Source organism: Passer domesticus, chromosome 6 (assembly GCF_036417665.1).
Source record: "Passer domesticus isolate bPasDom1 chromosome 6, bPasDom1.hap1, whole genome shotgun sequence".
NCBI lineage: Eukaryota > Metazoa > Chordata > Aves > Passeriformes > Passeridae > Passer > Passer domesticus.
The window spans coordinates 48,584,679-48,596,693 of record NC_087479.1 but is presented as its reverse complement, the minus strand read 5'-3'; the positions used below and the strand labels follow the sequence as shown (position 1 = coordinate 48,596,693).

The window sequence follows — 12,015 nt, the reverse complement described above, 5'->3', positions numbered from 1 at the left end:
CCCTCTTGTTAGCCTTAACTATGGCACCACACACTGTGCAACAGAAGAAGCAAAGAACACAACCACGAAATAACTTCAGATGCCTGCCTTGCCTTTCCATCTCATCTACCTTTCCCTCCTGCCTTTGTATTCACACTCGGATGAGCTTCATCAGCTCAACCATCCCTTTACACATGAATGTCACTGTTACATAACCTTCCTCTCCTCCCCGCCTAGGTAAGACTCTAACCCTACAGCCCTCCACATGTGGCAGCTTTCACACTGTCCTCATCACAAAGATCTCCAGGAAAGTGCAGCTTCAACATGAAATCTGCCTTTGTTTTAGTCTTTAGGGAATGCTCTTCAAGTGTAATGAGGCCTCTTTTTACATGTCTTTTCCAAATATTTTCTGCCAGCTTATTTTAGTTTATTGATTTTCTTATGAATATATTATTTTCTTTGCCCTTAATGCCCCACTAAAAAACCAGCCAAAGGATTTCTGTCCTCACCATTTTTCAAAAGACAACACTGTGTGTCCAGCCACTATCAGTGAGAAAGAACATTGCTTGCCTGAAAGAAAACTTACAATCTGCTGTTTGGGTGCCATATGTTACTGCTTTTTAAATATCCTACCTGTCCGTGCCACCAGGTGGGTCCAGCCACTCCAAACTGCTCCAATCTTTTCATGTGAGAAACACTGAGAGTCAATCTTCTTGGGCTCAGCAAGAAAGATGCTCCTGCTCACCAGCTGCCCGTGTTTGTTGCTGCCCCAGACATACAGATGTCCTTCATCTACAACAGACAGAAGTAAAATCTGTTTAAAGGGATACAGATCTAATACCATCAGATTCAGGCTCTGTCTCAGCTCATATGCTGAGGAAAGAACATTGCATTGAATTCATGTTTTCACTGTATGCTTTTTCCTACCATTCTTTACCATTGTAACTGGGATATCAGAAATATTTGCAAGGGCCTTAAAAACACAGCCTGTTTTCTGAGGGCTACGCAGACTCCCTGAAGCAGTGAGAGCTTTCGGGTCAAACTGCCTAGATTGTTCATAACAAAGACTAATTTTTATTAAAAAAATAGCCACAGTAGTCAACTTCTCTGAGTAAAAGAAAATCAAAGCATCTTGGAGAAATTCACTGAGCAGTCCCTCTCTGTCCAGCCTGTCCTTGCAGACCAGCTATTATTTCCACTCCAAAGCTTTGATTACATCCAGTAAATAACTTTCTGGACTGCAGCAAATAATTCAAAGCCTGGCTGGCTGCTCTTGCTCTGCTTTACAGTCTCCCAGCTTCTCTACAAGAGCCAGACTCACAGCTCTGCTCATACCAATTCTGCCTCCTTCAGCTTCAGCAAACTCAGTAAATCCCCCAAAGCAAGGACAGTCCAGTGCTCCTTGGCTCACCTTGCACAGTCACTTCCTAAAGGAATTGGACATGCAGCTCTGAACACACAGCTGAAGCAGGCACCACCCATCACAAGGCAAAATTAAAATATTATTGTGCCTCATAATCACATCAGACAACACCTGAGAGACTTCTGTAAGTGGTCACTTGCCTTCCACATCTCTTTTCTAAAACAAGTATTTCTTCAAATGCACACTCCAGGTTTCCAAACAGGAAAAAATCTTTTCACAGAAACACCCACAGTCCTTTACATCAATGCAAGCTGGAGTTGCTTACAGCCTAACAACGAATAGACACTGACACAGTGACTGCTCAGATGAGTCCTTCTGCAGACATGACATATCATTAGTTCCATCTTTTCAGGACAAAACCATTCCTCCCAGCTCCTAGGCCTCCATAGTAAAAAAAAAAAAAAAAATCCACAAAAAGCACTTGAGAACATGAGCTGTCAGGCCTCCCTGAAGTCTTGGCCAGCCTGCACAAGCTGGAAGCATAAGAAATAAATCTTGCACACCTGATCTTGCACATTATTGTGGAGCCAGAAAGACTGGAAGCCACGTAAGTGCCAACATGGAATCGTCTGGAGCACACCTCCACAACACTCAAGGCATCAGGATGTCTCAGGTCAGCACTGAACTCATTACAAGCACCATGACAGAAGTAAATTTTTCAGAGGAAAAAAAAAAAAACTTAGGCTACAGTATATTTCATAATCTCAGTTTGGTAACACCAACAGAAAGAGTAAGCCAGGAGAATTCCACTAGACTACTGCTGGTGAAAAACTGGCAAAGACTGGGAGTCAGGGGAGAAGCCAGTACTGACAGTCATCTGCAGGACTTCCATGTTCCTCTTTAAAACAACACAACCGAAATAAAAAGGAAAAACAAGTCAAGCAATTGTTTTGTTCAAATATTCAAATTCTCCACTAAAATTGATAAATTCCTTCCCAGCATGAAGTACACACACCTTACGGAGAGGAAAAAAATCTAAAAAAAAAGAGGTGACAGAAAAACAACAAAGAAAAACAGTGGCCATTCATATTCCACGTTAATATGCACTGCCTCTGTCCAGAGGGTGTATTTGCTTTATCCTGGGAAAAGTCACATGCTCAGCTCTTATCTCACCTCTTAAGTAGGTTTGAGCAAAAACTTTGACACTAGACTTAGCACCATACTCTCCACCCTGGAGGGTTCAGGCCAGTTTGGACCCCAGTAGACTCTACCAGCCTTTTTTCCAAGGAACGCCCACCCATGACTGTAACAACCCACATCAACAGTTGTGTCCCAAGCCTGCCTGGCTGCAGGTATTTGATATCCCACCAGCAGATGACTCATAGAACAGAGGCAAAGAAAACTTCACCACAGTGCAAGGCATTCCTAGAAAAAAGGGTCCATTGAAATACACCACTCTGCAGTAGCATCTTTATTATACCAAGTATCTTTAAAATACAAAATATTTTAAATAATAACTATCTTGCAGGATGAAGAATACTTTTATAATACATTATAAAAGTATTTGGCATTTTTTTTTTCAATCTTGGTCGCACTGCTGTGTTGCCATCTTATTACAAAGGTTTTGTACCTTCTTGGTGATTTCTCATGAGCAGTTCCTCACAGCACTGACTCTTGCTTCACAGCACAGCCAACAAACTCCATCTAACTTCTCCACCAGCCAACCTACTCTTTTTACAATATCCATCCTAATTGTATCTAGCTGTGGCCTATTAAGGGCAGGCCTGTTCCTAATTCTTGATAATTAGCACAGCTGTAACTCCTTAGGGGTGAGATTACCTTCATCACTATCTCTATTTTCCTACATTCCACCCATCCACACTGCTGCCAAATAGACCACTCTCTTAAATAAAAAGCAAAAGCATCAAAGAATAATCTGCTCACTGTCTAAATAGAGACTGCTAATTATCAAAGTAGATTTTATTTGTTCTTACAGTTTGTCTTCACTAATCTTGCATACACTTTGCATCTCAATTCAATACAATTTACATCTTGGAACATCTCCCCATACAACTAAATCTCTATAGATCTGCAGAAGCAAATACTCCAGTGCTCCTTTAATGATGACAGAGGTACCAGATGGCTGCAGATTTGCTAAGAACTTGTTCCTGTGAAGTTTGGCAAAGACTTGTCTTCATAAGGTTCAATATATTTTACACACTTCAAAACTGTAAGATTACAGCATGAAAGCTATTCTGTTTCCTCTTCTCCCAATCTGTCAAAGTAAAAAGAAATCTTTATTAGACTTTCATTACTGGATATTCAGTACTCCAGCATGGGAGCACAGCCTAAGGATCAAAGAACAAATGGCAGATATTATTGGAAGTGCCTAAGCAATTAAAGCAGCTTCCTACTGTTCAAATGAGCTTTGTGCTCTTACACCAGAGATGTGCACACTGCCACAGTGGAGCCTAAGCAGCTCCAGGCCTGCTTGCAGCCCTGCACTGCCCCATGCAGAGGCATCAGCTCACACTGCTGTGGCTGCTTCTGCTGCCTTTCCTGGGACAGCCACCCAGCACACCTCTCCTCCCTGGGCAAAGGGCTGCACTGGTTCTAGTGATAGTAGAAGATTTTAAAATCATAGAAAATTCAGGGAGTTAGAAAGAAAGTTAGGCTTGGTAGGCCCTGGGAAATGTTAGGCCTTGCATTTGCTAGATCATGTGAAACTGCACCTGTGTAATCAGTATGTGATAAATGATCTAATTGTTAGATGTGATTAGACATAATTATTGTTTAATCGAAAGAAGAATCATGAGAAACTATGTTAGGGGTTTGAGGGGGATCACAAGAAATCCATGCTTGGATGAAATCAATGTATACAATAGAACAATGTAAGTTTAATAATTAATATGTGAGTTATATAATGATAGATTATAAAACACGTTCAGCTCAAAACCATGGCAGAATCTGAGTTGGGTCTGTGTACCCATGGCACCCAGAGTTCTTCAATAAAAGCACCTGCAGATAATCATTCCGTGATGATGTGTTCCTGAACACTAACACTAGCAGTCACCAGCTACCCAAGAGGGCATCCTGCTGCAGCTCCAGAGACTTAGAAATCCTAGCCATTAAGAGCCCAGACCCTGAATGACACAAGGGCTAAGGTCCCATCTGACCCCAAGAAAAACACACAAAGCTCAGAGAACTCAAAACTTGAATCCAGCTCTTAAAAGAAAAGGAAAGTTCTCGGAGTGCAAAACTATTACTGAACAATTACCAGCACTAACCAGGCCAGATCAAATTTCACCAGTTTTACCAAAACTAACAACATTACAAAAGCAGAGAAACCTTTGAAGGGTGAGATGAGGGCTTTCACCTATGTACCTGAGCCCTACCTGTGAGGGACACCGAATGATAGGAGCCTGCAGCAACTGTCTTCACCTTTACATCTTCCAGGCCTGGAAAAAACACAGTTGCATAAAATTTCTACAGCAGGCATCAATTCACACACAAACATGCATACAAGTGTAACAGGAAGGTGATGACTTTTATAACATAAGGCCCTGCCTTCGGGCCACACACATGGCAGGACTCTCATTTTCCCCACAGATCACGATTTTCTGTGACCATTCTATCCCTCAGGTACTCCACTCCATGTTCACAGTACCACGTGGCTTTGTAAAAAGGAATATACACACCACTCCAACTTATATTTCTGCTCTATCCACCCACACAAAGGAAGCAGATTCCTGGATTACCTGCCACTTCACAGGGCTCTTTGGCTGTCAGGAACACAGGGAGGGCTTTTCCTTGGCTTGCACGCTTTGCCTGAGATGCCATCCCAGTTCCCCACTGCAGCACCAAACCGCTGTCTTTTCAGAGTGTAAACACAAATAAAAGAGATTAAAACACATCAGCCACCAACAAAAATCACCTCACACATTAAGGAAGTCATTCAAATCCTTTTCACTGATTCAAATTACACTTTGGAAGACCTTTATGCCAAAAAACATTCAGATGACTCTGGTGAAGCCAAGAAGCAACAAACAGCTGTAGTCTCAGTACACAGGTAAGAAAACAAAGAAGGTGGGAAGCTACTGGAGACTCAGTAACAGAAATCCTGTGGTTGCAGTACCTCAGGAATGGATACAAACTTCTTGTACTTTCACTTCCCTTTCCCTCTCTTGTTGCCAATTTGAGCAGTGCAGCACAGGGGATCTCAGTTCCCACTGTTCATACAAGCACCAGAGATCCCACTGATCTTCCAAGGATCTCCTGTGCACCTTCAGCTCCACTACCTGGAACCCATACTGAAGTTTACAAAAAGCTAAACCAAATACAAGAGCAGCTATAGCTGGTTTTTCCTCGGTTTTAACACAACCATGCCAAAAGGGAGAGTTTTATTTCTACTGTTACACAGTGAACAAACTCAGAGTCTCTATAATAGTAGGAGAAATATTTTGTTTCATTCTTGCGATTTTCCAGGAGTCAATTTCAATTACATCATTTAAAAAGGCACCATTTATTTGCAGTTCCATTTTGAAGCACCTTATACAAACTGAAGTTACTTTACATACTATGAGTACAAATCCTAAGATACTTCGATTGAGCAGAAACCCTTTTTCCTGAAAAAACCTCCTTTTATGTTTTGTTTCAGAATAAGAAAAAGAAAACAGTACATTTTCCATCCATCAGAAAATTAACTTTTTAATAAACCTTCACTCTGAATTCTTGGTAAAAGTTTTTCCCCATGATTTTCCAGGAAGATGGTTCCAGGGTGTTTACTATTCATGTTAATTTGTCCCAAAATCTTACAGTCCATGACTATGAGGTTTATTTTCCCTTGTAATAGTTAATATAAGTAATAGATTAGTTAAATTTCATCCTCTTTTCCTCCCTCTCCTCCTCCAAGCCATCAAAATCCCATTTCATTTGTTACTGAAAAATATTATTTATCCTTTCAGATAAATTTTCAGATTATTTTAAAATATTTAAATTATGGCATACTTACCTGTAGCAGCAAGGGCATGTCTCAATCCTGCAGCAACACTCACCACCTTCTCTTTGAGAGACTAGGCAAATAAAAGAAAATGATCATTTAGTTGTTTTTTTTTGCATTTAGTGCTTCTAAAAACAAAATAGGCCAAACAGAAATGGAACACTAAGAAAACAGTGCTTGCAATTCCAACCTGCGTGTCCCAATGCACATCAACGTTTTGTATCACAAAGTAAGTACATTTTGACTAATAAGAATTAGAGGAAACATCTTGGAAAAAAAATAATAAATCAGCAAAGCAACTGGTTGCACAGCATTGTGGCAATCTACAGAAAATCACAGTGAAAAAATCCACATGAAAGAAAAAACGTTAGCCATACAAAAATGGTTATTTCTTAATTTTAACTTGGTGCTCCTCAAGAATTACACCAAAACCTTCACAGTAAATACTGGTGATAGGCAGTACTATGGTGCATTAAGCTGTTCAGTCTTGCCAAATTACTGATGGAATTTTGCTTTCCACTGGAGAAAAACCTGAAAGTTTCCCTCCACAGCAACAGATCTCAGGAATCATGTGGAAGTTTCTCTCTCCTGTTACCTCCCATCCCATCCTGTCTTGCTCTTACAGGGTGTTGCAAACCCTCTGGATATTTACCCTTGGTGGAAAAGCACCAGGTGTATTTAAACTAGGTAGCATCAAGTCCAAGTATTTAAGGGATACCAACGAAAAGAGCAAATATTCAGCATGAATAGTTTGTATGGAGAGGGATGAGAGAGATTCACATCAGCCCTGTCAATACCTCAATACCATCAAATTTTAAGGCACCATTCTGCAATGGATGCTCTCAGGAAACATCAAGGACACAGAAACATCGAGTGAACTAACTCCTACCCTCAGCTGCCCTCCTTCTCCTACATTAAAAAAGCAACAAAGGAATATCTGGCATGAACCACGATGCTAAATACTTTCTTGTCTGAGATGCGAAAGAATCAACTTTCTGTCAGAAGTGAGGAACTTTTTCATACAGCAAGAAAAGCAGCCTTAGCCTTTCAATTCACCTTGGGCTTTTACTTTGTAAGCTTATCTGCAGCAGATAGGCACTACAAAAAATTAATTGAAGAGCCTGGCTTAAAGCCCACTGAGGTCAGATGACCTCTGTAAGCGGCTGGAAGCAATATAAAACACAACACCTTCTAAATCTTTACCTCAATCTTTTGTGGAATCAAGCACGGGCCTGAAATTTGAGGAAGTCCCAGTTGTCCAAAAGAGTTTGACCCACAGGACAGCACTAGGCCAGATCCTGCAAAAAATGAAGTGTTAGAATCAGTAAAGCCGTGAGCAATAGCACTGTAACATAACAAGGATAATAACACAGCCAAGTAGATCTAGAAATTACCTAATATGTCCCCTTACAAAGCCCCTGAGGCCAAAGGCTCCTGGTCTTACACACCACATCCAGAAAAGGTCTCAAGTTCACTGGGACACAAGGAACAGAGTGATTCAACTTGCAAGGCAAGTAGCTTAAAACCTGTGAGTGCCAGCATGTAGAATCATAGAACAGTTTTGGTTGGGAGGGACCTAAAGATCATCCAGCTCCAACCCCCTGCCATAGGCAGGAACACCTTCCACTATCCCAGGCTGCTCAGAGCCCCATCCATCCTGGCCTTGGACACTGCCAGGGACGGGGCATCCAGAGCTCCTCAGGCAACCTGTGCCAGGGCCTCATCACCCTCCCAGGAAAGAGATTTTTCCTAATAACTAATCTAAACCCTTCCTTTTTGAGTTTAAAGCCTTCACCCTTTGTCCTATCACTACAAACCCTTGTAAAAAGTTCCTCTGCAGCTTTCCTGGGGCTCCTTTAAGGTTATGAAAGGTCACTCCTATCACAGGTGTCCCAGGGCAGATGCAGCCTTTAGTTGACAATGGGGCTGTGCTGCTTTGTGACCATAATGCAACATACAATACAAGGCAGTATAATTACAGGGGTGGTAGTTCCTTTGCTAAATCTATGTCTGAGGTACAAAACACAGAACACCATGGCCTCAGTTGTGCCATTTTAATCAAAGTAGGTAGTACCTTACTATTCAATCTGCTCCACTGATGTCAGAGAGATTTATCATGTGGATGGGACTAGTCAAGGTACTACTAAGATTGATTATGGATGTCACAACTGGGTACTTGATAATGAGCTGCAAACAAGTTCTGAACCCATCACTCTTAAGAGAATTTTTGAATGTGATCATCAGTAGTATTTGCTATAAAGTGAAAGCCATCTTTCAAATATGTCAGGTTTCAGAGAATGGCTAAATCCTGAATTCAATGCTAAACTAAATTCCATATAAGGTTAAGAGAATTTGTCCAGGGTTAGGACCTTCTCCAAGCTCAGCCCTTCCTCACAGGAGAGGTGCTCCATCCCTCTGATCATCTTGGTGGCCTCCTCTGGACTCACCCAGCAGGTCCCTGTCCTTCCTGTGCTGGGCCCCAGAGCTGATGCAGCTGCAGGTGGGCTCTGAGCAGAGCAGAGGGGCAGAATCCCCTCCCTGCCCTGCTGCCCACGGGGCTCTGGTGCAGCCCAGGGCACGTTTGGCTCTCTGGGCTGGGAGTGCCATGGCTGGGGCATGTCCAGCCTCTCACCCACAGCACCCCAAGTCCTTCTGGGCAGGGCTGCTCTGGATCTGCTCATCCCCAGCCTGTGCTGGTACCAGGGGCTGTCCTGAGCCAGCTGCAGCCCCAGCACTTGGCTTTGTTGAATTTCCTGAGGTTCCCATGGGCCTCTTCTCAAACTCATCCAGGTCCCCCACATCACACAAGCAATAGCATTATGGAACTTTCAGCACATTCTCTACATCAAGGTATTTCTTCAGCTCTTAAAGATTTACCTACTAATATGATTGTAAAATTCCAGCCACATGCAACTTGTTTTACACAAAAGCCAGACAGGGCAGTGCACAAAGTAAAATGCAGCACATTCTCTGTGTGATTCAATCCCAGCTGCCCATCTTTGTTGTGGCCACATACAAAGAGCTGTCCTGCACCTGGAAGAAAAACAAACAAATTATGTTCCACTTCACAGACTAAAAAGAGAAACCTACATCTGTGAGATCCTGTGGCAAATGAAAACAGTGATTATGTATCACTTTAGGCACTGCAGTCAAGTAAAAGTTAATAGAAACAATTGTTTCTGATGCATCAGAAATATCTCTGAATAACTACAGCTGTGGAGAGCTGGGTCTGTCAGGGGACACAATCCATATGGTGTGACAGGCACCTCTCACACCAAGATGCTTTTTTTATCATGTTCACATCTGTCTGTATTCTCTCTTTACATAATTATCTGTGGCATACAGCACAACCTTTCAAGGGCCAGATGTTATGCCCTGGTTCTTACATTACCACTTCTTAAGACTGAATAACCTCTGACTCCTCCTTCCCACCCCCCAGCCTCAATACAGAAAATTTGGTGTCTTTGTATGAAAGAAATGGCTGAAGAAACAGTCCTCACACAGCCACGAAGTAACCACACAATATACAAGCAACAGGAATTTCCCCCAAATATTGAGTTAACTGGGCAGAGAGGAAGCTGTTTGGCAACTGAGGATTGTGCTTGCTCAGGAACAGCAGCCACAGAAAGGTGGCAGCACTGAACCAAGAGGGAAACACACCAAAAAAAGAAAACAAGTGATTAAAAGCTAAACACCCCGTGCAAGAGCAGTGTTTTTACCAGTGATAACTGCAGAATGTCCCCCTCCTCCAGCAATGCTTGCAATGTCTTGACATTTGCAGGAAACATCTTTCAGGGCCTGAGGAACCAGCACGTCCTCTTTATGACCAAGACCAAGTTGTCCATAGCTGTTTGCACCCTTCAAATGCAGACAGAAACATAACACATTTTTTAAAAAGTTAACAAAAGAAGTACACATATATTCCCAAGGACGAACAAGCATATTTGGGATATCCCACGGGTTAACCTGCTCCTAAAAAACCCCTGATATGACATAGAATTCCCAGGATTACAGACCAGGGCTGCCCTAACTTTGCTGTCATTAAGGGTGTCTGTGCAGCCCCAGTATTTCAAAAAGCATACCAGAATACAGCCTGTTAAAACTTCAACTGCAGACTCACAGTTAATAAGGAGGAGAACCTTTCTATCAGGATGATTACCACACATTTATTTTAATGCAAATAATTCCCACTCATCACTAAGGTCTCATTCATGCCACTGCTTTCTGGCTGGCCACCTCCAAAACGAGAACAGAAAGACCTTCTTTTGGAACCTAAACAAGTAAATCAGAAACATTAACTAAACTAAACATTAACTAAACTCATTAACTAAATATTTTAAATTAAAGAGGTCCAAATGAAAATATACCAATTGCAGGTGGCATAAATATATAGGTACAAAGCTATAGCTACAAAACCCACCGCGGAAAGCAGCAATTGTCAACATGGTAACAAGTCAGGGAATTTCTTAGTCAGGGAATTTCTTAGTCAGTTTCACCTCTGCGTTCAACCTTCTTTCACAAAAAAGGGATACTTTCATCTTCCCCGTCCCACACACCACAGTAACACTGCAAACCCACAATGCACACAGGTGGCAATCTCCAAGAAATCCTACCTCACCTGTGCACCCATCTAATCTCCATTTATCCCCACCTCCCCCGAAAGAGGCAGCACCTGGTGAATGCTGGAAGTCCCCACTCGGCAATAAGCACTTTGTTCCCACAGAAACACGGCACCCGGCACAGACCCAGCGCGCTGCCCGCCCCGGCCCAGAGCTGCAGCGGGGGGACGTGTGGGGAGCGGAGCCGCACACCGAGCTCTCGCCTCACAGCCGCTGCCGGTGATACGCACTTGAGGGCACGGCAACACTTAACAGGCGCAATTCTTCTTAAAGGATGTCTCACAACCTCCCCTTGTAGCCTGTAACTCGCCATGAATTTTCAAGCCTTCAAAGCCAGGCAAGCCGCAGAAGGACCTGAGGGGCTGGGAGCCACACGCGGTATTCCAAGGCCAGCATCACTCCAGCCCCGGCCCCGCGGCGCAAATGGGGCTGAGCAGCGTGAGGGACGCCCCGGGCACGGCTCCCACACCGGCTGTGCCCGCCGGGAGACACCGCGGCCCCGCTGCCCCGGGCCGAGCGCCCAGCATCCCGGGAGGACGAGCAGCGGCCCCGCCACCCTCCCGCCTCCCGGCAGCCCCGGGCCGTGCCGAGGGCCCACTCACCCAGGCGAACAGCTGGGGCTCCATGGGATGGGGCCGGCGGCTCCCGGCGCTTCCCGCCGCCCGCGGGCCGGGCAGGAAGGGGCGGGCACGGGGCGGGCTCACGGGCGGGCAGTGCCCGAGCCGCACCGGGAAACGGCAGCCCCGAGCGAGCGGGCGAGCGCTTCGTGTTTGCCAGGAAATTCCCAAATGCCAGAGGTTCATGGCCGAAAAAGGAGACAGAGGAGTCCTGCAATTTTATGCGAATAACGGGAGAGTCTACCGGGGCACACACCTGCGGGGTTTTCTCTCTCAGTTTCAGAGGGGGCACCCTCCTCTCATCCTGAACTCCCGGCCGCATGTTGCCCCTTCCTTTCCCCGCTGTCTGAGGCGCTAGGAAGGCACAGCCTTCCCGAACCGCCCACCGCATATCCCTCCTTGAACCTCGGGCTGTGCAGGCACTTGTCTGGGTCAGGA

General features: G+C 44.2%; 1 protein-coding gene across 1 annotated transcript in view; it reads right to left on the bottom strand.

Annotated features, from left to right (window-relative positions):
- The window catches only part of SERGEF (secretion regulating guanine nucleotide exchange factor), a 142,149-nt gene extending 130,371 nt beyond the window's left edge, over nucleotides 1–11,778 (bottom strand). Inside the window, 8 exon segments of the mRNA XM_064425332.1 lie at nucleotides 613–771; nucleotides 4,738–4,800; nucleotides 5,101–5,214; nucleotides 6,354–6,414; nucleotides 7,545–7,639; nucleotides 9,219–9,374; nucleotides 10,061–10,199; nucleotides 11,563–11,778. Coding sequence (XP_064281402.1) covers nucleotides 613–771; nucleotides 4,738–4,800; nucleotides 5,101–5,214; nucleotides 6,354–6,414; nucleotides 7,545–7,639; nucleotides 9,219–9,374; nucleotides 10,061–10,199; nucleotides 11,563–11,763 — 988 coding nt within the window. The 5' untranslated portion in view covers nucleotides 11,764–11,778.
- Between the last annotated feature and the right edge of the window lie 237 nt (nucleotides 11,779–12,015).